The following is a 26,201-nucleotide window of genomic DNA, read 5'->3' as shown; positions in this document are numbered from 1 at the left end:
TACATATATACCGGCTGCTGTAACCCGAGAATCCCTCGCAAGAAGACCGGTTAAGAAGTGATTCCAACTCGTGTAGATCACATGGCATTCATTTATTGCATGAACTAGACGAACAGTACAAATCCGTGCCTTGCTTTTCTTTTGTTCCTGTCTTTGTTCCATGGCCCATGGCGATTGGCATAAACCGATATCTCGCCACGAGACGAATAAAGAAAAGAAGAAGAAAAAAGAGACGACAGAACTACCAAGTGTCACCTGATTTTATGCGGCTCCACCACATGGTTGGTGCCGAAGCCACTTGTGCCTGATTCCCAGCACCCGAATCAACAACCCTTGCAGTGACTAACTAACTATGCCATTATCAAACGATGTATCAGTAAGAATTCTGCCCATTTTTTGCAAGTGTTCTTTCCTCGGACCTCACATACCTAGTTTTTATCGTGCTGGATATATATGTAAGCTCTTTTGAAAGGGCCACCACCAGGTGGGCGAGCCCCCAGGATGTATAACCGCGATACTAAGGAATCCACAGAAGGGTTTTCTAGAACAACTCGGTTTCAAAGCGCTGGTTTGGTCTGGCTGTGCGCTTAATGGCTTGCAGGTGAACCCAAAGTGTCAATGCGTCTATTGTCAATTTTTGTTGTTCTTCTGGCTTTTTTTTTTTTTGCAATGGCGACGGCGACGGCGGCTTTCCAGAAAAACACCTGATTCGTTTCGTACGTTGGCTGTGTCTTTATTTACAGTCTGGAAGGAAAATGGGACGAGCAAATATCGGGCAGAAAAATCCACAGTCTATATTTGTGTACCTGTATTTCTCGTGGCGATCAACGTCCAAGCCAAAAGCCAAGGCCTAAGAGGCTCCTTTTTTGGCGGCAGGCTAAAGTTGGCATGGAAGATTCGGAGTGCCATCTGGTCCGTTTTGTGCTTAAATTTAGACTAGGGTTGCTTTTTTGACATTGTAACCCCCGGATTTCGCGAAAGTGTCACGGTTTCAACTCTGAGTTGTTGCCACATTCGGGAATGTTAGGCGCAAGGCGTAATTGCCTCTAATGGTGGCGCGCTTTTATTGGGAGAAGGGAGCGCGATTTCGCGCTCCTGCCATTTTTGTTTTCGTATAACCAACTAGCTAGTTACACATGATTCCAGGCGGCAACATGTTGTAACCAGCCAAGCAGAGCCATCAAAGCCCGAGCAAGTTCGCAAAGTTGACAGACAATGGGAGGGGAGAGAAAGGGGAGAGAAGGGGGGAGACGGGGGAGGCAAACAACAAACAGGCTAATGATGAGTTGGAGACGCGCTGAGCGCACTGTCGTGGTCGGTCACGCAAAAAAACAACGCTGGAGGAAACCGAGGCAGCATGGGCAGACTGCAAAAAACTAAAAACCTTAATCATTTGATCGAAAGCATCTGCCCGAGAATGGCCCGGGCGCTATATATAGCTTAATGCCGGATCCCTGCCTTAACGGCTAAGCTTAGCACAGGTTGATATTTGCTGCTGTCATCGTCGTCAAAGTCAAGGTGAAGGGCCGGGGTGACTCGGCTTGGAAACACGCCCCCCTGACGAGGGCCTTTTGTGGGGTAGTCATAGGGTGACATCGCAGACGCCAGTCAGATGGGATGTTAAATTAATATATTTCGCAAGTGGGAAAAATGTATGTTTTCTTTTGTTTATTTGGTGTTGGAGTAGTTGGTTGAAAGAATGTATGTACATACACGTTCGCAGGTTCAACAACTAACTACTCACAGTTACCGATAGCTGGATGTATTGTTCGCCATTGGAGACTTGCGTGTAGGTTAGGCGTTGATGGGCCGACAATTGAGATCTTGGCACGCGTAACGTGATAGTTGACATGTGGAAGAGACGGGGTAAATGCTTTTTTTTGGATCATATATCGCGTTTCCAAGTCCGCCTCCGCTTGCTCCGGCATTGCTTCGTGAGTCAACGGAAATCAAGAACAAAAAGTGCCTCCTCCGCAATGCGAGAGCAGCTCTGTCGTAGATTTCCGCGCGATTGGTGCTTCTAGCGCCAAAGCCCAACACGGCCGAGGATCGCGACCGGAACGGGCCAAACTCCAGGCAGAGCCGGCCCGCCGGGTAGACCGCCATGCTCGAGAGGATGCTGAGAGGGAGCTGGGAGGGAGCTTTGCGCTAGTTTGGCTGAGCCATTGGCTTGGGACTTGGTAGGTAGATTGATGAGTTGGTGTAGCTACGATACGCGTACCAGGGCGGGCTCTATAGACTTGTGCACTTCACGAAACTAGGGAGTCCCGTTCGACGCTACCAGAGTCGCGGGGAAGATGGCAAAAGACGGAGATGGGTGCATGGAGGATGCAAAAGAGAGACAACAGGACGTGGAGTGGGCTCGACTGGATCGGCAACGCCTTGCAAAAAGATGAGACATCTTCTCTCATTTTTTAGACTTTGGCCCTGATCTGTCTGACAACTTGGAGGGCTCCCCGGCTATGAAATATGGGGATACGGCCATAACGAGGGTGAGAGTGAGGAGAGAAGAGAGGGGGAGGGCGGGGGCTCTGTGGTTGGAGAAGCAAGGTGATCTTGTCCTGTATTACATGCATCATAGATGTGATTGATGCGTCGTTGGTTAGTGAGGTGCCTGTCTTGCCCAGATCTTGTCTGTCACATCATGAACATGTAGCCACAAGTTGACAACAATGGCATTGATCTTGAAACTTGCACGTTGTCTCTTTGCATATTTCTTTTTCCCTTTTTTCTTTTTTTTCTACACATCCCTCTAGACTCCATGTTCAACCAACCCATCCACCCACCCAGCTGCACACATCAATATAACCCACTTCCTCAACACATAGCAGACCGACTCCAAGGCAACGTTTCCAACCGAGCCAAAAAGACCATCCCGTTCCCCATTCCCCATTCCCCTTCAAAATCCACCGGCTCCAGGCCAAGCTGGATGAGGCCCTGGGCCTCTCGCCTTTGCATCACTACTGCGTGTCTCCCCACAAAACACCGTACCAAACAAGATCCCGCCAACCATCTGTCTCCAGAACACCACACACACACTCACAACAAAGGAAAAAGTTTTCCACAAATCCCGCTGCCCAGCCAGCCCAGCTCGCTCGTGGGCCAAGACCCAGGTGTCAGTTAAGGCCTGCTAGGCTAAATGCGCAGACATGATTATAATATGGAGAGAAGGGCCGATTATGGTGGGCTCTCCAATACTCATAATTTAACTCATCCAAAAGGGTTGGACCTGTCCTGTATGTACGTCCTTGCTTTCTGGGGAAGCCGGGGACGTGACGGGGGAAGACTGCCAGCAGGACGAGAGCCAACGCTAACGCCAAAGGCGTAGGGGGGTCACGAGACAGAAGCTGGGGCCCCTCAAAGGGATCCCAGGCCCCGCAAGCAGAAGCCAGAAAGAGACTCGGGAAGCAGCGAGTGAAGGGGGCTAGCTGCCAAGTGCACTCCCGTCTATTGTCGTGAGCGAGGAAAGATCGATGCCACAAAAAAACAAAATAGGGCGATCAGTTAATAGCGTGCTCCATATGATCATGGAGAAGCCGCGCCCTACCACACGCACATATACTTGCATAGCACTGGCAAGCATCTCCACGTGCATGTCTGGATACGCGCACGTAAAGTGGCACATGGAGCTGCTGTGCCGGCAAGCACGAGAGCATGATGATGGCGAGATATTTGCGTAGGGCACACACATGTTTCTGGCTGTGCTGGCTCCTGGTTAACTCTATTTTCCTGCACCCTCGCCTCCATCTCCGCCGTTTTCTCTTCTTCTTCTCTTTCCCACGCCCCTTCGTCATTCTTGCCTGCCTGCCTGCCTGCTTGCACCCCAGTCTCTCCTTCCCCGGTGCTATGCCGGCGAGTACCACCATCTGCACCTAGCGCGCAGCCCTTGTCTTCCCCAGCCTGGCACCGACCCCTTGAGATTCACAGTCTTTTTCGTCATATTTTGTGGGCTGCTCCGGACGTCTAGCAAATGGTGAGCGAATTTGACGGAGCCGTGCGCCGCTTGTTCATCCTCAGTTGCAACTATGCAAAGTCGCAGTGGAGGAAGAGAGAAGACGGTGGGAGAGCGAGATGAGCTTGCTTTGGTCGTGACTGGCTGGCCGACTGGGATATGTTGTTTCTCCCGTGGGACGTCAACCTGTCGTGTGACTTGCAGAGCCGCCAAGAATCTACAAGCCAGCAAGTCAGCCCCAGGCCGCATGCATGCAAGCAAGGAAGCCCTGAGGCACTAAGGCCCTGAGGCTTTGCTCGCCTCTTTGCACATACTCCATACATGACTACACGTGCTGTACATCCAAGAACACGGTCAAGTCTCCAGCTCGAATATGGCCACTAACAAACACATTCAACTTCACCGTTTTGCCAAGATGCACAACCCAATACTACCCACAGTCTAGAACAAGCATTGGCCAGCTATAGATTGTTCTCTGCAGGTAGTTTGCGTAATGGACAATCCCGTCAAGAGGCCATAAACAGGACTTTTTTTTTTTTTTTTTTTCAAGACAAAAAAACAAGCCATTTTATCAACAGCCACACCCTGGCCAAAAGTCCACAAGTCCACATACACGGCAAAGGCGATCATACCCCAGAATAATTAATGGATTCGGCAGTCTTGGTGCCATGGTGGGGATGAATTATTAACGTAACTTCTTGTTTCGGCGGTCGCTATACTCGGCGTCGGGGAGACAACAAGTGGGGTTAGAACGACCTTCCTTGGCGAGACTTGGCAGGCAAGTAGTTACCATTTCGGTCAGCTCTGGTTTTGTTAATGGGTTGACATGTTGAGTTGTGGTTGTGGTTATGTGAGATATTGCTACCGATGGGCTCAATGTTAATGTTCAATTGAGGGCTGTTGGTCCTGGGGGAGTGGGCTCGGACTGCCATTATGGGAATGCCTCTTTTTTAGTCGCCTATGACAGGCTGGGGCCAGTGTGGCATGGTAATCTGTATAGTCTAGAATCCGGGGAGGATGAAGACCAGTCATATGACGCAGACGAGCCTCTGTAGTATAAGTATGTCGTGGTCGTCGCACTATCGTCAACTTCCCTTTTGCCTTTCCTCTCCATCCCTCGCACTCTCGGTTGCTTTGGTCTTCACTTCCAGGTTCTTCTTCACTTCTCCTGTCTACTTTTTTACGTCTTCTCTTTTGTGTGCGATCTTAATAATTACTACCCTCCTCCTCTCTTCGCTTACTCTCTATTTCTCCTATCTCACGCGCCCATCTCTTCTCGCCTCTATAATTTCACACCATCAAGATGACGTCTCAAACTTCAGTTGCCAAGATTCTGTCTCTGGCTGCTCTTGCGGCCGTCCCCGTGGCTTCCTTTGCTGTCCAGCCTCAGCGCATCCAGGAGGTCTACAATGACGACAAATGCCTTAAGCTGGCGCAGTCCAACGGTACTCTGACCAAGGACTGCCTTAAGTTCCGCCCCAAGGTCCACGTCATGCCTTACAAGGGCTGGGTCAACGACCCTTGCGGCCCAGTCTACGACTCTCACAAGGAGACCTACCACGTTGGCTTCCAGTGGGTTCCCGAGGACATTGAGTGGACCTACGATGTCAGCTGGGGTGCCGCCACCTCCAAGGACATGGTCAACTGGGAGGTCTACAAGAAGCCCAGCATCAAGCCCGAGGCTTCCTACGACCATCTCGGTGTCTTCACCGGTGCCGTTCTGGACATGAACATGAACGGTGTCACCAACGGCACTCTGACTGCCGCCTACACCGCCGTTGACATCCAGCCTATTTCCTGGAGACTTAACTACAACCGTGGCGCCGAGTCTCTGGCCCTGGCCTTCTCCGAGGACTCGGGTGTCACCTGGCAGCGCTACGAGGGCAACATCATCATTGAGGCTGGCCCCGAGGACGTCGACCTTCTCAGCTGGCGTGATCCCTACATCGGCAAGTGGGAAGCTGTTGAGAAGCTGCTTCATAACGGCGAGACCGGCAAGTACATGTACGGAATCATTTCCGGCGGTGTTCGTGGCGTCACTCCCACCACCTGGCTGTACGAAATCAACGCCGACTCCCTCGATAAGTGGCGCTACGTTGGCCCCCTGGTCGACATGAGCATGAAGTTCGACCCCGACTCCAAGTGGACTGGCAGCTTCGGCTCCAACTGGGAGGTGTGCAACTTTCTTGACCTGACCAGCGCTGACAAGTCTCTCCGCCGCGACTTCCTGGTCTGCGGTGTTGAGGGCAAGGTCGACAGCATCGACAACCTCGATGAGCAGGGTGTTCTCCGCACTGACAAGGGCCAGACCTGGATGCGTGGTGGTATTTCCAAGAAGGATGACTCGGTCCGCATGGCCTACGAGAACGGTGGCCAGCTGGACTACGGCATGCTCTACGCCGCCAACTCCTTCTTTGACCCCATCACCAAGAGCCACATCTACTGGGGCTGGGTCTTTGAGGAGGATCTGCCCGAGCGCTACCTGACCACCCAGTTCTTCGCCGGCATCCTGTCTCTGCCCCGCACCTTCCAGCTGTGGTCTGCCGACAACGTCATTGGTGCCCTGTCTTCGTCTCTGTCTGACATTGGCTCCATTGAAATCACTACCGGCTCTGACGGCTCTTCTTCCAAGGTTTCTGGTCTGGCTGGTGTTCCCGAGCCCCGTCTCAGCGGTCTCCGCCGCAGACACATCGCTGTCCACACCAACAAGAAGAAGACTGGCCTCCGCACCAAGACCACTCTGTGCTCCCGCTTCGAGGCCATGGAGCTCCAGGTTTCTGCCCGCGTCGAGCCTACCAGCAAGCCCCTCGGTATCCGTCTCCACCACGGCAACGGTAAGCAATACCCCCCACACCCAGCAAAAAGAAAACACTGTCCAAAACACTTTACTAACATAGTTACAGATGAATCTACTACCATCTTCTTCTCCGCCGCCGACGAGCAGATCACCGTCGACCGCTCTAACTCGACCCACTGGGCCGACATCCGCACCGTCGACGAGATTGCTCCCCACACTCTCTTCCAGTTCGCCGACAAGACCTGGGAGACTCTGGACCTGCAGATGTACTTTGACCGCTCCTCCCTTGAGATCTTCGCCAACAACAGAACTGCCCTGACCACCAGAGTCTACCCCATCTCCGGTGCCGTCGAGGCCGTCGAGCTCCTGCACGAGCGTAACGACGCCGGCAGCGCTTTCCTGTCTGGCGACATCTGGTCCCTCGAGGCCACTGTCACCCAGGTCGAGCCTTAGACTTAAGGACTTGATTTGCTTTGTCATGATACTTTGATGTTACAATACCCTATTTTTTGATTTTATGCTGCTTGGTGGTTTGGTTTTATTGCACTTGTTTTGCTTTTTTCTTCTAATCTTTGTCCTGTATACTATTATATGTATCACTACATACAAAACTACAATTATTATCACAACTCGGTCTTCCACGGTGATTTGTGTAGTGACCCAATGCAGACGAAACAATAACAACTAAAGAGTTATTATCCCGCTTGATGAGTAAAGCGGGCCAAACATTATTGGACGCGACAAGAATACGCAAGCTAAAAGCATACATAACATGAGCCTTTTTTTTTTCCTCCACATCACGATGGTGCCCTTTGAACATGTCTACGCCGGGGCGGGGGGGGGGGGGGGCTTCTTGTCACACCGATTTTTCTTCTCTAATTTTTTTTTTCAGTATTGATTTGGAGAAGGCTTAATAACAGACTTGAATGGAACTTCTTTATTAGCCCATGTAATCGGGAGCGAATCTCGGCATGCGACAAAACCCAATAAGAGACGAAATATTACTTGTTATACGGCCAACGCCGAAGCGCCAGGCGCAAAAGTCTGACCCCAATATTTGATTTGATTTGAATGTCTTTATTTTACCTGTCTACTCTCTGACCCCATAGACCCGCTTTTTAAGCCACCCCCAGAAAAAAAGAGGAGCCCTCGGAACCGCGACGACGACAAAAATGAAAAACACCCGATGAGGTTCGGAAGGATCCAGCTGTGCTGGAGCACTGGGATTTGAGCCCAATGCGGGGGTCGAACCCGCAACCTTGAGATTAAGAGTCTCACGCTCTACCGATTGAGCTAACCGGGCGGGATGTTTTTTGTTGAGTACGTATGGCAGTATTGGGGTTTATATCGCTTTATTGGGGTCGCTGGAGCTAACATTCGATGAACCACGACGACGTATTCTAACCACTAAACTATTATGGCGTGGGCGTACTCAGATGGGTCCAAGGACTCCAAAGGTTACGCCGGCTCAGGATGGGCTTTGATCAAGCAAGGGCAAGAACTGGCCACAGGCAAACTGCATCTGGGGGTCGGGGCAGAGGTTGCGGATGCGGAGGCGATCGCGGCGAGACACGCTGCAGCCGAAGCAGTCAATGCCACTGCAAACACAGCGAACATCAAAATCGTCATCTGCCTAGATAACCGCAGCGTGGTGGATAGGCTGAACGCCAGGCTCCCAGTTTGGGGCACCTCGCAGGAAGCTATAGACGAAACAAGGGACCTTATGCGCAAGTGGAAAGACGGACACCCAGGCCGAAGCTGGGAAGTTAGGTGGGTTCCGGGCCACAGAAGCATCCCGGGAAACGAGCGAGCGGACCAGCTGGCGAAAGAGGCCACTACAGAGGAAACAGCCCAGCCCAACCCATTGTGGACTTTGGCTGCACTGAAACGATGGCGCAAGCGGGAGTTCCAAGCAGCGACAGATCGATGGTGGAAAAGCACCGGGCGAAATCTGGAAGCACCGATGGCATGGAAGGCTACGGCCGGAAAGCACAACCGAGTCAGCGTCGGCAGAGTCCTCGCGGCTAGGTCGGGGCACGGAGACTTAGACAAGTACCACGTCCGCTTCGAGCACGACACACCGTTGGGGTGCGAGAGATGCGGGGCCGAGAAAGACGGCCCACACGTTTGGACATGCAAAGGCCTACAGAAAAGATACAGCAGGTCATGGGTAGAGCGTCTATTAAAGACGGCACGAGGGGCAAAGACGTTGGCCGAGAGAGTCGACAAACTGGCACAGAGGGGCCCCGGGCGGCAACGCCTCATCAACCAAGCATGGGCCGGCAGAAAGACCGAGCCATTTTCTACTTTTTTTTCCTCTGTCTAGTTTTTTGTGTTTCATTATTTGTTTTACTGGGACCTTTGGGGTGACGTTAGGGTCGCTCTAGAGGCTGCGAGCCTCCGTGTTCCAGCTGTTTGTTCTCTTCGTTCAGGTGTAGACCTGCTCTTTTCATAGTTATACTCTTCTCACAGGTGGAATAGCCGCCTGTGACGCCCATTCGACCAGTAAACCCTGGCACACGGCGTAAAAATAAACAACAAGAACAACAACGCCGGAGCTAACATTACGGCCAGGCTATTTGATATAACCCTCAGGAAAGCAATCCGAGCAGCCTTGCCAATGTACAGAACGACGCCAATCGGACTGTTACACCGCGCAGCGATGATTCTGCCAGCAGAGATCCTCCTCGATAGCAACGCTAGAGGAGAGGCAACCCGGCTGCACAACCTCGACGATGCCCACCTGTGTAAGAATTGGGACACTGGCAACATAATTCAGACTCTTTCTAGGCTCCTGCCCAAGACGATGCCCAGCCCTGGCGAGGTGAGGCCTGCAAAGGAGACCAGACGACCCCATCGAGGCAAAGGGCGACAAAGATGAGGAGGTAGCCAGACACCTAGAGGACCGGCGCATGGCGTGGCCTGATACGGTGTGGGCCTACTCAGACGGGGCGAAAGTCAAAGACGGCGGCGCAGGGGCCAGGTGGATCCTTGTTGTAGGCAATACAACCTGCGCCGAAGGTAGTAAACCACTGGGCAGCTGGCAAGAAGTGGCTGACGCTGAGGCAATCGCAGCCTTACACGCCGTGCAAGCGGCCCACGAGCTACCGCAAGAGACGACCGGCGACCTCTACCTGTGTCTTGACAACAGGGGCATTGTGAACTGTCTGAACTCAGAAGAGGGCGACCTGGGGACATCCCGAACAGCCATCGACGAGACGAGACGACTCCTGGCAAGCTGGAAGCTGAGACAGAGCAGGCTCTTTGCGCCAAAGGCAAGAGTCATATGGGTACCGGGCCACAAGAACATCATCAGTAATGAAAGAGCCGACCGGTTAGCCAGAGGGGTTGCTGGGACTGAAATTGGCGGACTCGAGATGTCGCTCTCCAAGGCAAAACGGTGGTGCCGGAAGCAAGCCGCGACAGAGTTCAAGGCGTGGTGGGGGGCACAGAACGGGCCTTCCCATATAGACAAGCCAGAGCCCGTCGAACCCTGGAAGTTCAAGGACTACAGGGAACACGACCGACTCGATATTGGCACATTGATGGCAGCAATTTCTAGACACGGCGACTTTGCCACGTACCACCAGAGGTTCGAGCACACCGGGGCCGCTCACGATTGTCCGAGATGTGGACAGGAGAAGACCCTATGGCACCCGTGGACGTGTGACTCGATCCCACAGAGGCTACGGCTGACGGAGAGACTCGTTAAAAAGCTTCTCCCTATAGTCAAAGGATGCAAGCAGCTCCTCAAGAAGTTGAAGAGGGTGAGAGAGGAATGACCAGCTGCGATGGCGTTTGGCGTGGTGTGATTTTGTATTTCTGTTTTGTCTTTGGGTGTTTTCTTTCGTGTATTAACTACTTGCTTCTTTTTCTTGTTTTGTTTTCTAATTCCTTTTTTTTTTCTTTTTTCATTATCACAGTCTTCATATATCCCCCCTGATGTATCCTGCGCCAGAAGGTGCTCATCACCAAAGGGAAATCCCAAGTCGACGTCTACAGTTTCTTCAGAGCTGGAAGACTACGGTCACCAAAGGAGTCTGAGTCGGAGGATCCCGGCAGCCGGTTATGCTGCTGCCAGGTTGCCAGGACTTGCCTGGTCATCTTACGAGTGTTTGACAAACACTCCAATTGATGTAAAATAGATGAAATGAAATGAAATGAAACGGAGCTAACATTCCGTGTCTGGAGGCCGTTGCCTCTTGGAATAGTTTCTACGAGATTCGCCACTGTCCACCAAGACTAGGTAATCAACCCTGGGAAGGTAGGTGTGCCTTCGGGTCGCGCTGAACGGAGAGTCCTCCTGGCTTCTACGCCGGACCCTCAAAAGTCACGGGAGACACTTGAAATCTGCGCGGACTTGCAATCACTGACCGCCCGGGAACTGGTTCAGAAGGCGACATCTTCCAGATACTCCTTTATGGAACAGGCCGTGATACTGCTGCGAGATAACAGTGAGTATAGATTAAAACAAACAAACAAATGATTCACTGCCCATAAGTTATTCTGTAAGAGTGTTGAGCCTACGCATACAATCTGTTTTCGAGCTGGAAGACTGTAGTCACCGAGGCGGTCTGGGGCGGAGGACCCCCCCAGTTGGCTCTACCGCTGCCAGGCTTCTAAAGACTACCTAGTCATCTTATTATTGGTGACATGAATAAAAGTAACTGAAAGAGAACTCTTCTGGACGATGATACCATCCAGTTGCTTCTGTTCAAAGTGTGGCGTTGTATTGCTGCTAGCTTTCACCAAGCACACGTTAAAGAACACGAATAATGATTATTTTATCCCAGGATCCACAATCTTGGGAATATCTAGCCAAGTATTCAAGATTGGCCGTCCGTCCATGTAAACTGCTACAGACTAGTGGCCGTCGCCGAAGAAACGTGTTAGTAGTTGTCTTTTATACTCAAAACTCAACATTCTGAGGCACGTCTTGAAGCCACATTGTTTCTATACCATGGAGCCCCAGAGTTTCAATTATACTAGTTACAGATAACCTTTCATCTTGTTCCAAAGTTGGCATGTTGCGCTGCAGCAAAAGCCCCCAAAATTAAGGATACAGTCTGCTATCACATCCCTATTGAGTCATCTAAAGTAATCAAGTGAATACCATCATCAAACAGCTAAACCGATAGAAGCGTTTATTGCCATGACAATTGTCTGGCTTTCGAAGTCCCCAAGAAGACAATGGGTAATTGTAGATGACCAATTTGTGACACGTGACTCTCCATTGTCGTACAAATTTAGTGGGTCTCCTCTATTCACCATCTCTGTACTCCTGGATTGCAACCCTCCTCAACACAACAGACTCAAGCCAATATCTAAACAAAGAACGAGCCCATTATCACTACGTTCTTGCAAATGTCTTCACGGCAACACATGAGCCGGCCCTCTATGGCTCTTGGAAGCGGCGCAGTCAAGCAGCGCCAACTGGTAAAGCACATCTTTTACTCTGTACAAATGGAGCAGAGCTAACAACCTCCCATCTAGGCAACCCTACAAGGCCAGTTAGCCCAGCTTTCTGGGAATCTGGCCGATACAGAAAACTTGCTTCGTATGACAAGTGTTCAGGCAGAGGCTATGAGAGGTCTCGGCGCCTGGCACAGTGGACTGTAAGAAAACATAAACGCAACACGTTCACAAGGACATTGGTTAACCATCTAAATGCATGTAGATTCATGGCAGCGAGTAAAGTACTTGGCGAGGAGTCAGTCCAACAGCAGCCTGCAACAAGGAAATAGCTGATTATGTCGCAGCATGATGAGATGTTTCTATGAATTTAAACAAAGATTATATTACTATCAAGTACTTATGAGACCAATATCAAACCAAGATACGAAGACAGAACGGGCTATACAGCAGCAGCAGCCAATATCTTCTTGCGCGTCATTTCTGCCTTCTGTCTCATCCTCACTTTCCTTTCCCTCAGTCGTTTTCTTTGTTTTAGTGTTCGTGGGGTTATTTTCTCGGCCACCATCTCATCCACATCGGCATGCTTTGGTGTTCCCTCACGTAGTGGGAACCGCTTGACACGCTTACAGGCTACACATGACACTTCAAGTAGAGTATCCTTTGAGCTGATCTGCGAGAAGGAATTCCCCGTTCCAGGTTGTAGAGATGTATTGCAGTCTCGACATAGGCTCCGCTTAATGTCCGTGGATAGCCGTACTTGCATGCGCTGTGCTACATTGCGAAGGGTGCTGTTCATTCGTCTTGCCGAGTTGTCCAGGGCTTGAATCTGGGCCTGAGTAGTAATATCGGCAGTTGTGTTGGATTCCTGGAAGGAGTTCAATCCAGTCTCAGGTTTGATACTAGCAGTAAAATTATCGCTCTGGAGCCGTAGCTTTTGGGAAACCATGACCTGCGCAGCTTGATAGAGGTAGTTCATGCGTTGGTATGCATGACGATTTGGTACAGATTGCTTTGTCGTTGACTCCCCACCTTGTTTGCCCTTGGGCTTTCTTTGTGGGTTTTCGTTTGCTTGATTCAGAGACTTGGGTCCTTGAGATGCCCTCCCTTTGGGGTTACTTTTATTGCTTTGGGTTTTTTGATGTTTGGCTGTAGGGATTGCAGGCTCTTCAACAGGTGGATTCTCCATTGTGACTTTGTGTATGAATGATGAATGGTTTGAGTGAGGGAAAGTTCAAGTGGAAACAAAAAGACGGTAAAAAAAATAGAGGTAACTAAGCTAGAAATGGTAAACATAGCCCAAACAGTTTGGTCATGACATGTAGTTATCACCGATTGTTGCAGAAGTTTCTCGGTAAGTTTCTCGGTGAGCTCAATGATGTGACAGCTGGTGTCCGATACTTGGCAGCTGGCAGACCTGACTGCCATGGCGCGCCAGCCATGAGTTTTAATTGGCTCAACGCTCAACGCGTTTGCATAAACACATTCTCTGGCCTTCCATCCAGGGTGTTAGGCGGAAAAAGCCAGCCTTGCTGTCCATTTCAAGGATCAGCTCCCATTCCTCGCCCTTTGCCCCCTTCTCCATCCTTTTTTTTCTCCTTTTGAATTCTTTTTTTTTTCACCGTCTCTTTTTCTGTTGTCTTGCCTTCATCCATCACCAAGACGACCCATTGCTTGAGATTCTTGCTCCCAGGAATTTCTCAGCCTGTTCTTATTTATCGCTCTTGCTCTGCCCATTGTCCACGTCTTTGAATCATTGCCTTCTCTGTCCTTTGAAGCTCAGCACAGCTTTGACTCGATCGCGACTTCAGCTCGATCACTCCCGTTTCTTCGCCAATTACCCGTCTAACTCGATCATCCGCCACAATGTCTGCTGAGGAGGATCTCATCGACTACTCCGATGACGAGGTCATCACCAACAAGGAGACCTCGGCCGCCACCGCCGCCACCAAGAAGGAGACTGCTGGCGCCGAGCCTGTCGACAAGAAGGGCTCCTACGTCGGTATTCACTCTACCGGTTTCCGCGACTTCTTCCTGAAGACAGAACTCCTGCGCGCCATCGCCGACTGCGGTTTCGAACATCCTTCCGAGGGTCAGTTACACTTCTAATTGCCTTATTTCAAGCATCCACCCATCGTATTGCAATCCCCAAAGTTCGAAGAAGAAGAAGAATATCGCCAAGGCCCATCAGAGCAACATCTATCGGTATCACGCCTATTCCCAAAGGCATGCGGCAAATCAGCAATGCCGCGGTCATGCAGGCCGACATGCAATAGGCAGGTCTGCCTGCATACGCGTCAATGTGGCTTGTGTCAGTCTAGTGGCCCTAGGGGGGTTGAAATACATCTCCAAGGTCATTGGATAGCCCAGCAGCTTGAGACAGCTCAGCCAGCTTTGAATCATTGATTTCTAGACTCAATTGCGTGGTGCCCTACCTCAATTGACTGGGAATCATGTTTCAAGTTATCTTCTCTAGATGATGAAAGTATTGAGATGCCCCAGAAATGGATACGCATAGCTTTTTATTTTACTTCATTACTCTGATTCCACGACAATTCTGAAAATGAAGCGTCGCCTGGGGATGTAACGGTATGGGGAGATGGCCGGTGAAGGTGATACTTTGAGGCCTGGCTTTCCTATACTCGTGAGCCTTGCAACGAAAGTAGTCAACATCAAGTTGGCCTATCTTTCATTGCCACCTACAAGACATCTTAACTGATGTTCATTGGATCGGCACTTGATATCCGACATTTCAATGGGCATGGTGGCATTTGTCATCTTTCGCATAAGCCCGGTTCATTTGATTCATTTGGCATCAAGTTCTGGACAAGTCTCCAGGGTCTCAAGCAGTTCTATCATGGCACTGATTCCATACCTCGTGTCGTTTTCTGCGCCCTTCTAAACGTCAAAACAATCGATTATTCACCATCATCGACGTCGCTTGCGTTACTCTTCTTCTTCTTCGGGCCTACTCCCTCCTCAACTCTTCCACCCTTCTTGTGCTACCATTTCCTTCGTATTTTTTGACTTGACACTTTGACCAAATATCTACCTTGTGGAACTCTTAATCTAACCTCGTTCTTCCACGCCAACAGTCCAGCAGACTTGCATTCCCCAAGCTCTCCTAGGTGGTGACATAATCTGCCAGGCCAAGTCTGGTCTTGGTAAGACTGCCGTCTTCACGCTCGCCACTCTGCAGCGCCTTGAGCCTGTTGATGGTGAGGTCTCTGTTCTCATCATGTGCCATACTCGTGAGCTGGCTTTCCAGATCCGCAACGAGTACAACCGTTTCTCCAAGTACCTGCCTGATATCCGTACTGGCGTCTTCTACGGTGGTGTTTCCATCGCCAAGGATATCGAGCTCATCAAGAACAAGGATACTTGCCCTCACATTATCGTCGGTACTCCTGGTCGTCTCAACGCTCTGGTCCGTGACAAGGTTCTGCGTCTGGGCAGTGTCCGCATGTTCGTCCTCGATGAGTGTGACAAGATGCTCGACCAGATTGGTAAGTTCCATCTGCAATTTCAACATTGCTGTTTTGAACTTATTGCTAACAACATGAACAGACATGCGCCGTGATGTTCAGGAAATTTTCCGTGCTACTCCTCAGCAGAAGCAGGTGATGATGTTCTCCGCCACTCTGTCTGAGGATGTCAAGCCCATCTGCCGCAAATTCATGCAGAACCCCACCGAGCACTACGTCGATGAAGACACCAAGCTCACTCTGCACGGTCTTCAGCAGTACTACTTGGCCCTGGAAGAGCGTGAAAAGAACCGTAAACTCAACCAGCTTCTTGACGACCTTCAGTTCAACCAGGTCATCATCTTTGTCAAGAGCACTGCTCGTTGCACACAGCTGGACAAGCTGCTGCGCGAGTGCAACTTCCCTTCCATTGCTGTGCACTCTGGTATTAGCCAGGAAGAACGGTAAGCCATTCAATATATCTTCTCTGCTAGAATCTATTACTAACTAGATGCTTAGTATCCGCCGCTACAAGGAATTCAAGGACTTCAAGAAGCGTATCTGCGTTGCCACTGACGTCTTTGGTCGTGGTATCGATATCGAGCGCATCAACCTCGCCATCAACTACGATCTCCCCGCCGATGCTGACTCGTACCTCCACCGTGTTGGTCGTGCCGGTCGTTTCGGTACCAAGGGTCTGGCTATCTCTTTCGTCAGCTCTGACGAGGACCGTGAGGTACTGAAGGCCATCGAGAAGCGCTTCGAGGTTGCCCTTCCCGAGTATCCCGCCAACGGTATTGATGCCAGCACCTACATGGCTTCCTAAATGCAAAACGTACAAGATGATAACACTGCATAATGGTACCTGTCTTTCTTTTTTTCTCGACTCAATACACCCGTCTTGTCTTTCTGGTTTAGTTCAGTTGTCCTTGCTGGGCATATTAAATTCATCACTATTACATGAGGCCTTCTCCCCCTTTGATTAGAAATGTACTTTGACTCGCAGTCTTACATGCCGTGACATGTGTCATTGTCTATTTGCTTCTAAGCTCGAATAAAACTGAGGCCCACATCCTGACTGTGTTGGTGCCTTGAAATACTCTGACGAGGGCCTACATCGCGAGGAGTAAAGTTTACAAACAAAAGCATGGCAGCCTATTTCTGTCTAGGAATGGAAGCATAGGGTGGTTGCCAGGTATGCTTCTGGCTTCACATGATCTGTGTGTGTGAGAGAGAGATCTCTTGCTATGATGTTGATGCTTCTACCTTGTTCCAACGGACGATTGGGACAAGAGTCATACGGTGGGGAGACTTTTTCCGTAGCGTGCAAGCATGTTGGTTTTAGGAGGAAATGGGATGGCTCGAAGGAAGCAGACTCAAGCGCATCACGAGCCACAAGACCGGGTTTGGGCCGATCCAGATAACCACCCAGAGGGAGGGGAAGAAAGAAGGATGCGATACATGCGAAAGCAGACTGGTTATTGGCAGATGCCGGTGATCCAAGCTTGCCTCGGGTTTTTAGATGGATGCATAAATGGATGACCTGCAACCCAACAAATGCCAGCGGATTGAGATCTGGCTGCCGACGATCTCAGTCATGTGATGGAAGCCCTTGTTTTGATTCTTTCATCAGGCGTCGATGTCGTTGAGTGATGTTTCTAAAAGCATGGCCGGGTGCGGATTAGTCATGTCGTGTGCACCAGGCAATTTTTCTCTTCTTACGTAAATGACACATGCATATACTCGTAAATCTGGCCAGCCTCACCGCATCTCTCGTTTTGGTCCCTGTCTTTGCCAGTTTGCTTACATTTGTACTGCCGTCGTATGCACCATGCCTTGTGCCAGCTGTATACGTACAGATAAACATGTGTGTACACGTCTATTTTTTTCTTGCAGTTGAACAACGCGCGGAGGCTTACCTGGGGAGACACAATTCATGACCCTACTTTTCCATGTAGACGGTCCGGTCCAGCAGTTTGCATATGACAAAATCCCCAGGTAGCGTAACTAACTAACTAACGTATTTGTAGTTGATGAAATAAATGTGTCATGGTGACACTGTCCTTTGACGTTAATCCTAAAATACTGTCGAACAGCCACTCAACCATCGCGGGTTTTGCCATTACTCAGCAAATTGTGCAATACGATGTCACGGGTTAATGGCAAGACAAGACCCGATATGATCGCTCAAAAGATGTGCGTCATGGTCGTCAAGGCATTTTCTGCACCGTCATCGTGTCCAGTGCTTCCATGGTCCCTCAGCGGTCTCAAAATGGAAAAATCGAGCGATGGGAGGCAAAATGAAGACAAGGGCAAGTTTGTAGAACACAATCATACATCGTACATGTGGTGAGTCACAGTGAACCTCCAAGCCTCTGTTTTGTCTTGGTTGACTATGAGTTTGGCTTTTGAGGCCAGCTCTGTAGGAACAGATATAGCACGATCATGTCATGTCTGGATTAGTGTCTGCTTGTGGTTAGTGGTGGTAGTAGTAGTGTACTTGTGTACATGTTCTTTTTTTTTTTTTCAAGAAAAAACATACACACTCGGAGGCTTTGGGAGATGCTCGTGACCCCAGTCAGAGCCGCCGCCCAGAAATTTATAACACTGCGAACAAGATTACATTGCAACCTGTAACTATGAGCAAATCCTAGATAACTAGCTACATGATATGGCTTGATTACCAAAGCAGGACATAATAACCCAAAAGCTGAGTCAGCCGCCGTATTCAATGGAGATTCTGGGGAATCATGTAGTTCTACACATAAAAGTACGACCGTTTAAAAGTGCAACTAGCTAAGCATTTGTGTAATTACTTGGTAACACTGTTGGAACCGGTTGACGTGGTGAAATTATCAACATTCGTACCGAGTACTCGCGTATGGTTTCAGCGTAACACGAATATTGGCACGTTACAGGCGACGGCCTGGTCATGAGAAAACGAATCGGTGTCTATTGATGCGCATGGGTGCTTGTGCTCATGAGAATAACGCGGCTTTGTTTGAGCCTCTTTCTATCCCGGACAATCATTAAATACCTACATGTCCGTACATTCACACACATTTGTATTGGAAAGCACAACCTGTCCATCCAACCAAAGCTATTTTCATAATCGTGTGGTTAGGGCTCTAACAACATGACATAGGGTTAAGTAACCATACATATAGGTACATCAGTCGGAAAAATGTTTATCTCATGTGCCGGATAAACCGGTCATATCTCGTTGTCTTGGCTTTCCTCCCTTAGCCACCCTTTGGAAGGAGACCAAGTGTATTCTAACACCTGTATAGACCATTGGGCCTCGGTGTCTTTGTAATTGTGGTCTGTCATGGAACGCCACCGACTTTTGGTTGTTTCCTGGTTCCCACTGTGTAAAGGCATCATCTATCTACATTATTTCGGTGGTGCCCAAGACACATGGACTCTGTCGAACCCGATAGATGATAGGGTTGGAGACGACTCATATTATAATTGATGGAGACAAACTCTAGGTTCTTCGCAAAGGAAAATCTTACGTATGTAGGTGCAAGTCCTGTTGAAGGATCACAACAAGTAAAGCGTGACCTGTCAGTTCTCGGCCTAAACCAGAACATGAACATCCACGGAAACAAAAATCATAACCCCGTTCATCAAAGACCCTAGCTGCAGCTGCACAGTAAGCCACGAGAACCACTGTTGGCCACTAAGGATCCTCCATTTCACATCACGGAGCATGAAAGGTGGGGCGGGTCGCATGGCAGCAGACTGACTCCAAGGCCTGAAAGAGTTGAAGGACGATGTTCATCCACATGGCAAGGACTCTGGGAAGCTTATTCACTCACTGATAGGACAGCTTGGACTCTTGGAAAGTCGATCTGTCTACCAAAAACTTCACCTTTTTCCGCTCTTGTGGCCGCTGCTCCTGGATGCTTGCAGCAATTCGGGTCCGAATCACTAATCGTCTGGGCCACCACTCTCATATTTGCTTCTTCCTACTGCTGACGACGACACTCCAATATGGCATGGCTTCTTCAGCTATTAAGATCATCTCCGTAGATCGACAGGTTTCAGATTGAAGGTTTGAGTTTCCTTTCCTTAGACCCTTTTGCTTCATATGAGTCTGGAGGGAAGAATGTCATTTTCCTCTGTGGACTGTATGGAGATGTGTGAGGATCGGAGAATCACACCTAAACCCTTACAATACAGGCTATTTTCCATCTCTCCCACTAACAGTTTGTGGTGAATTTAGCCGCCCTCTATACCCCTGATCATTGTAATCTATCATATCATTCAGACAGTCCAAATATGGTGTGCAATTTAGTGGCCTTCGCTGCTAAAGTAACTACCAAGAGTCAAAACACCGCAAAGCCCATCATGTTAGCAGTGTCTCCATGTTGAAATTTCCAGGCCTGCCATCACAAGAGGAAGGGGCGCATATTCGGAGAACGGCTGGCTTTTTGATACTCTGTCCTCTATTTGTGTTTCTACCATTGAAACTTTTCCCGTGTAAACTTTTGAGTCATCCGGCGCTGGTTTTCTCGGTTCTTCTTTTGGCTTCGTGGCTTGAGCCTCCGTTGATGCACAATTTTTTTCCGGGCGCATTTTGAAGGTGTTCTTGGCGTCTTGAATTCTTGTCTACTTCACCTCCGCCACTTTTTTTCCTTTTGCCTGTTGCGGCCGCGGCATTTGGCGCATTTGAGTGATTTTTTTCTTCTTTTTTTGCAACCGGCCGGACACCACTCACACAGGAAACGCGTTTTGAGACGCTGTCTATTCCTCGACTTTTTCTGGCTGTCGAGTCATACCCACATCACAAGCCGGTTCAGACTTGAGGCACTTCGTGACGCCCTTTGCGGATTGTACTTGGCAAAACTCCACGACTTGGCTCACTACGGCCGCTCGCTGTCGTATGGAAGATTGTTTCACGACCTGATTTATGCAGACTTGAGGCCACCGACGATCAAGTTGCCACCATCACCCAAGGCCTCTCTGGTCATCCTTGTCCTCATCTCTTCAACGCCTTTTTTCGCTGAAGTCCGTAAACTCTGGCATCTCTTCACCTCCTGGGCCTGGGCGAATGAGTAGTCTTTTTTTGGTAAGAGTTATTCCTTATTTGTACAAGCACAATCTAAACCCGAATCCGTCACCATCCCTATTCCTACCCATGTCTATGTGCCCACTCATTGTACGGAGAAAAGACCCCGAAACAGAAAAGAAAAGAGTCGACCGATAACAAGTGTCGTCTTGACTCTGGCCAAGTCCAGACATTGCATCTTGGTGCACCTCCCGAACGTCATGTGAGCTCATGACTCGAACAAAGCCTGGGTCTAGGAAACATCAAAATGACTTGGCTATTCTGATGTTCCGAGATGGATATCGTTTCATGCCAGTCTACTATGACGGCTCATGCCAATTGTATCAAGGAGTGGCTGCCAGATAGTCTCGTCTGACCTGGTGGCACACACTGTGGCTGTTGCCATTGAACCAGCAAAAAGCGTCTTTTACCATAAAGTGAAAAGATCTGCACTTTGTCATTGGCCAGCTGAAATAAAAAACCTTCAGCCGGGCTCGAGCACGGGCGCTGGCTACAGCCACAGGCCAGCACGCACTGCGCAACACAGCCAAACCTAAGCACGAGGGACTCTGCCTCAAACTGTTGCCACTGCAAGTACAATGGCCCCTCTGATGCCTGTGCCAATGTCTGCGTTGGCGCCTGCGCCTGTCTAAACGGCTGAAGTTGTGGTTATCATTGTTGTCTGTGTATTTTAACTAGAGCCCAGTGGGCGATATTGCGTCATTGAATTATTCATTGACGCCCTTACTCTGCGCCGGCTTAACAGTGGCAAAGCCAAATGACCAGGTCAAAGGGCTTTGCATTGTGATTTCACCGATCCGGCGCTTGCGAAGCGGCGGAGTCTGCTTTTTTAGGTTTTCGATGGCACCTACGCACTCGACGCCTCATGTGTCGCGTCTTGTGATCGGAAGAGTGGGAGGAGACAGATGGACCTAGCGCGATTCTCTCGAGAAGGGAAAACATCCGCAACGATGGACAAGGCTCGATCTCTCATGCTCATGATTTGTGGCGCACGTGATTAATAACCGCGGTCATCGGGTTCCATGATTTGATCGGTCGCCTTGGTTATCAAGGTCTCGCCGGGCGTCTGAAAATAATCATTTCACTTGCATTTTCATGTGTGTACATATGGACAAGACCAGCGCTGTTGTCGGACCACCTACAAATGTATGTACATAATACACACGAAGGCAAAGCCCCTGTATTTACGGATTCTTTCGGGCTGCGCCCACCAAGCTGCGGATTGCATTGCCTGCCACCCCCCCTAGAATTCAGCACTGGGTATGCGTGTTAACACCCCGTACGCATACACGGATGCATATACTGTCAGGACGTGGCCTGGCAAAAGCCGAGGAGGCACAACAAGAGTCCTATAGGCTATACATAGAGGAGCAGGAGAGCCAAGTTAAGAAGGCTAACTCCGTTCGGATGCCTAATAACTTGGAACAAAACACGCCAAGATGAGACTCCTAGCCATCCCCCCTGACCAAACCCAACAGGCCTGGACCTGAATCAGAAGAAGGAAGCACAGCGCCAATCACACGGTCTACCTGTATACACAGGCGGAATCTACAAGAAAGAAGCAGCGTGTCTATTACGTAGTGCGCAATAGAGTCATCGCAGCCACTAATATGGAGTGTCATCCACCAGCTGGTACAGCACTGTCCACCTCGGCGTCCAGCGATCCGCCTCCACTGATTCACACCCTCTGACTGCTGTTCCCCGGCTGTTGGGCTCTGTAACGTGAGTAAGAGTCATTCTCCTCTCACTGAGGCTGTCCTTTTTTTCTTTCTGTTTTTTCATGCTTCCCGACTTGGCCAGTTTGACCCTTATTTCTTTTTATCAAAGCACGCCTCAGCGACTTATGTCAGGACATTTTGAACTCCATTTGTACTTTTACCCGCGACTCCCCTTCTCCTTCGCCCCCTCTCCCTCCCTTGCTATAGATTATCGCATGTGTTTCCGGGCGCGATCGTTCATCTCAAGGCTCTGAGAGAAAGGTCACTCTACACCTGACAAGCTGCCTAACTGCATTGCACGATACGACATCACCACATTTCAGAATCCGTACCTTGCAGCCGATATCTTGTTTCCTCAGCCTTCCCATTCTCCTGCCATCGTCGAGACTGAGACTGATTGAGATTGCGTCCCTTATTCTTATTGCTTGGGCTCCTTGTTCCCGTTCAGGTTGACTGCGCTGCGCTTGGACTTGGCCTTGTGTCTGCTGCGCACTCTATTTTCCGGCTTCATTTTCCTTAATTGGGTAGCCGACTGTTTTCAAGACGTCGCGTCGTTTGCTTCTGCTTCAGTGTCCTTGAGCCATATCTCTTTTGCCGTTTCTTGTTCATCTTCTTCCTTTCTACCATTTATACATCCTCTGCTCTTGTTGTTTAATACCCTCCTTTTATTATTTCCTGTTCAGCTGCTTATATTCTAGAACCCTCATCCTAGCGTGCCTTCGCCTTTGCATCGCCTCTTTCTGACTACTTCTCGTTGTCTCGATTTCCACCCCCAGAACTCGTCATCCTCCGACGTTTCATGAGGCCTCTGCCCTTTCTCTCCCTCTCTCTTTGTCTACGCCGTTAGTTCCTTTTCTTCCACACCTTTATATTCCCTTCCTCTTCCATTCCATTCTCGTGTCTTCAACTATCGCCCCAGCCAGGCTACCAGTGGGTTACAACCTAGTTAAACAGCTGCCCTTTGTCGTCAGATGACTGCTTAGCCTTGGTTGCCTGCGAATACCCTCAATCCACTTGCTTGTTGGATCCGGTTTAAATCCTTGGCTTGTCGGCCCTCTCAAGATATCAAGATATTGGTGACAGCCTCGTCTGGCTGTTTTGCTTCTTATACCTACCATCGCCTTCTCACTCACATACCCGCCCTCTTTGCGATGGTTATTGTGAGAAAACACTCTCCTCCAGTCGTCTCTGTTCTGCCGAAAACCAAAGCCACTCGAGCCAGTTTGTTCTGCGTCTGAAGAACTAAACCACAAAGTCTATACACTCTGTCAGTACCTCGATATATTAGCGACTTTATTTTGTTTTCAAACGACGACTGGAGGAAACCAGACCACGGACTTTCCTCGCCCATACCCAATCATCAACCTCCAAAATGAGACACCCTTCTGCGCTCGTTTCTGCCTCGCCGTCCGAGTTTGTTTACGGCGGCAGTCCTCACCGTATAACGTCCTCATTCACTTCTGACATTTTCGACACTTCGTCAATTTCTTCCTCTCAAACCTCGATTTCTTCAGTGTCCGACTACGATGATTGCCACTTGTCATACCGTTGCACCGATGCCTCCGCAACCTCCGGCGCCCTAGCCTCTAGCGCTAACGCTTCTTACCCGGCTGGACTTCCTTCGATTTTTTCATTCGACGCCTCGGTTCCGCGTTTACCAATAGTGACCGCTCCTGCGACCTCTGCTCCCGCTTCGCATAACCCTCGCCGTACCGGAAACCTCAGCCGCTCCCGAACAGTTCCTACCCTCGTCCGCCAATCCGAGCGTAAAATTAATTTCGTCGACACCCTGGTTGGTAAGTTCAACGTGGCGTGGACCATGCACCATGGTTACGTTACAGCTTTGAAATCATCGTCACAGCCGGTCTTGCATACTCACATTTTCCTCGGTTCCCTTAGAATCTGCGACCCTAATTGTTGAAGCCATATGGCCTCTCTCTGCTGCCACGCAATGTCAAGTTTACCGGAGCTCCAAGTCGCCTTTGAAGCTGCGCACCTTTATCGAGGAAACACTGCGTCGATCACGGACGTCTTATTCCACCCTCCAGGTTGCGATGTACTACTTGATTCTCATCAAGCCTCACATATCTGCACACAATAACTCTGCCAAGGATCAATCTCGTGACTCTACTTCACGGGCCTTGCAATGTGGCCGTCGCATGTTTCTCATCTCGCTGATCTTGGCATCCAAGTACCTTCAGGATCGGAATTACTCTGCGAAAGCTTGGAGCAAGATCTCTGGTCTTCCGATTTCCGAAATCAACCAGAATGAAATTGCATTTTTGCAGGCCATCAATTGGAAGCTTCACCTTCCCGAGTCTTTGTTCTCCCGATGGACTACTTTCAACCTCAACTTCCCGCCTCCTCCCTCTGGCTCAGGTGCCAATGGCCGCGACAAGGATGCCGCGACACTTCGCTGGCAACGCATGATTCTTGATCTGGACCCCGAGATTACGAATGTTGACTTGGGTGCCAAGCCTTCGTCCCTGAGTAGAATGTTTTTCAACTCCCCTTCACCTTCACCCTCATATGCTCCCGCTTCGGGAGTGCTGTCGCCCATGCCCCGCGCAAATACTTCTTCGACCATCGGCGCTGAAACTGTCGTCATCGCGAACGCTCCCATCCGCCGTTCCTCCCACGGCCACATGTCTCTGCCTCCGATGCGAATGTCTGCTCCTGCTGCGAGCCCGACTCCTTCGGCCTTTTCAGTCGCCTCCAACATGTCGACTACTTCTAACCATCGCTCCATGGCTTTGGCAATGGAGTGCGCCAACGCCACATTCACTACTCGGAACATTGAGAGATATCACATGACTTCCTCCCCTAGTGCCTGCTCCGTCTCAATGCCCCCATTGCGACGCTCGCCTTTGGCTACGCAGCCTTCGACTAGCTCTTCGCCCGCTTCAATGATCTCAGATGACTCTCGCTCCATGTCATCTGTGAGCTGCACCTCCGCCTACGATACTAGTGTTGCCTCTGCGTCGCTGCCGTGCCTCGTCGGTGCCCCTCGCGCATCGATGTGGAATGTGCGCATGCAGGGCTCTAGCCTCAGTCGGAGCAACAGCTACACACTTCCTGACATTCACGAGCAAAAGACTACCGAGATCATGCCACTGAGTGACTTTAGTGTACCTACTACTCAGTCACCCATCAGCTTTGTTGACGAAGAAGCCGCGCGGATTCTGCACGACTTCAAGTCGCAGCCCAATACCTCTTCGCTCAAGTCTAAGCGTAGCTTCTCTGTCATGTCCTACGAGAACTGCGGAAGCGACAAACTCCCGCAGAACATGTTCAACGCCATGCAGCCCTCCACTCGTGGTACTTGGCCTACGCACGAATCAGAGCTCGAATCGACTAAGCGTGCGCGGTACAACCGAGTACTTTCTCCTTTTACCCTCAACTACTTTATGCCCCCGTATCCCACCGCGTCTGCATAGACAAGTTCACCTGCAGTGTGTTCTTGTTCCCCTTTATTTTATATCTGGCTCGCGCGGTTTATCGGTCTTCCAATTATGTAACAACACACACACACATTATGAAACATGACGACAGTGGTGCTGTATTATTTTTTATTCATCCAGCGTTTTCTATCATCCTTCTCTACGTTTGCTTAGCCATATTTCCATCACGTCCCAACTACCATTTGCCTTGGTAGAGGAACATCTTTCCTGACTTACATACAAATGATATCCATCGTCACATTTCCCCCCCTTCTATTGGCGTTTACTCCGTTCTTTTTTTCATAAAGACCCTGATATTGCTTCTTTGCATATGTTTGTATGGG

At 49.9% G+C, this 26,201-nt stretch overlaps 3 protein-coding genes across 3 annotated transcripts; all 3 read left to right on the top strand.

The window, feature by feature from the left end:
* Window positions 1–5,255: 5,255 nt before the first annotated feature.
* On the top strand, window positions 5,256–7,202 carry BROUX77_003529 (uncharacterized protein; the record flags this gene model as incomplete). The annotated part of the gene is made up of 2 exons (XM_073748191.1): window positions 5,256–6,786; window positions 6,856–7,202. The coding sequence occupies 2 exons, from the start codon at window positions 5,256–5,258 to the stop codon at window positions 7,200–7,202; spliced, it is 1,878 nt and encodes a 625-aa protein (XP_073605954.1).
* A 6,825-nt stretch (window positions 7,203–14,027) lies between these two features.
* Window positions 14,028–16,451, top strand: BROUX77_003528 (uncharacterized protein; the record flags this gene model as incomplete). Its single annotated transcript, XM_073748190.1, has 4 exons — window positions 14,028–14,253; window positions 15,257–15,667; window positions 15,729–16,089; window positions 16,145–16,451. The coding sequence occupies 4 exons, from the start codon at window positions 14,028–14,030 to the stop codon at window positions 16,449–16,451; spliced, it is 1,305 nt and encodes a 434-aa protein (XP_073605953.1).
* Window positions 16,452–23,789: 7,338 nt separating this feature from the next.
* On the top strand, window positions 23,790–25,854 carry BROUX77_003527 (uncharacterized protein; the record flags this gene model as incomplete). Its single annotated transcript, XM_073748188.1, has 2 exons — window positions 23,790–24,213; window positions 24,317–25,854. The coding sequence occupies 2 exons, from the start codon at window positions 23,790–23,792 to the stop codon at window positions 25,852–25,854; spliced, it is 1,962 nt and encodes a 653-aa protein (XP_073605952.1).
* Window positions 25,855–26,201: the final 347 nt, after the last annotated feature.

The sequence above is a fragment of the Berkeleyomyces rouxiae genome, assembly GCF_048999995.1.
Source record: "Berkeleyomyces rouxiae strain 22BRR77 chromosome Unknown BrBRR77_ptg000003l, whole genome shotgun sequence".
Lineage (NCBI taxonomy): Eukaryota > Fungi > Ascomycota > Sordariomycetes > Microascales > Ceratocystidaceae > Berkeleyomyces > Berkeleyomyces rouxiae.
The sequence above is the reverse complement of the archived record's forward strand: the minus strand, read 5'-3'. Positions and strand labels throughout refer to the sequence as shown.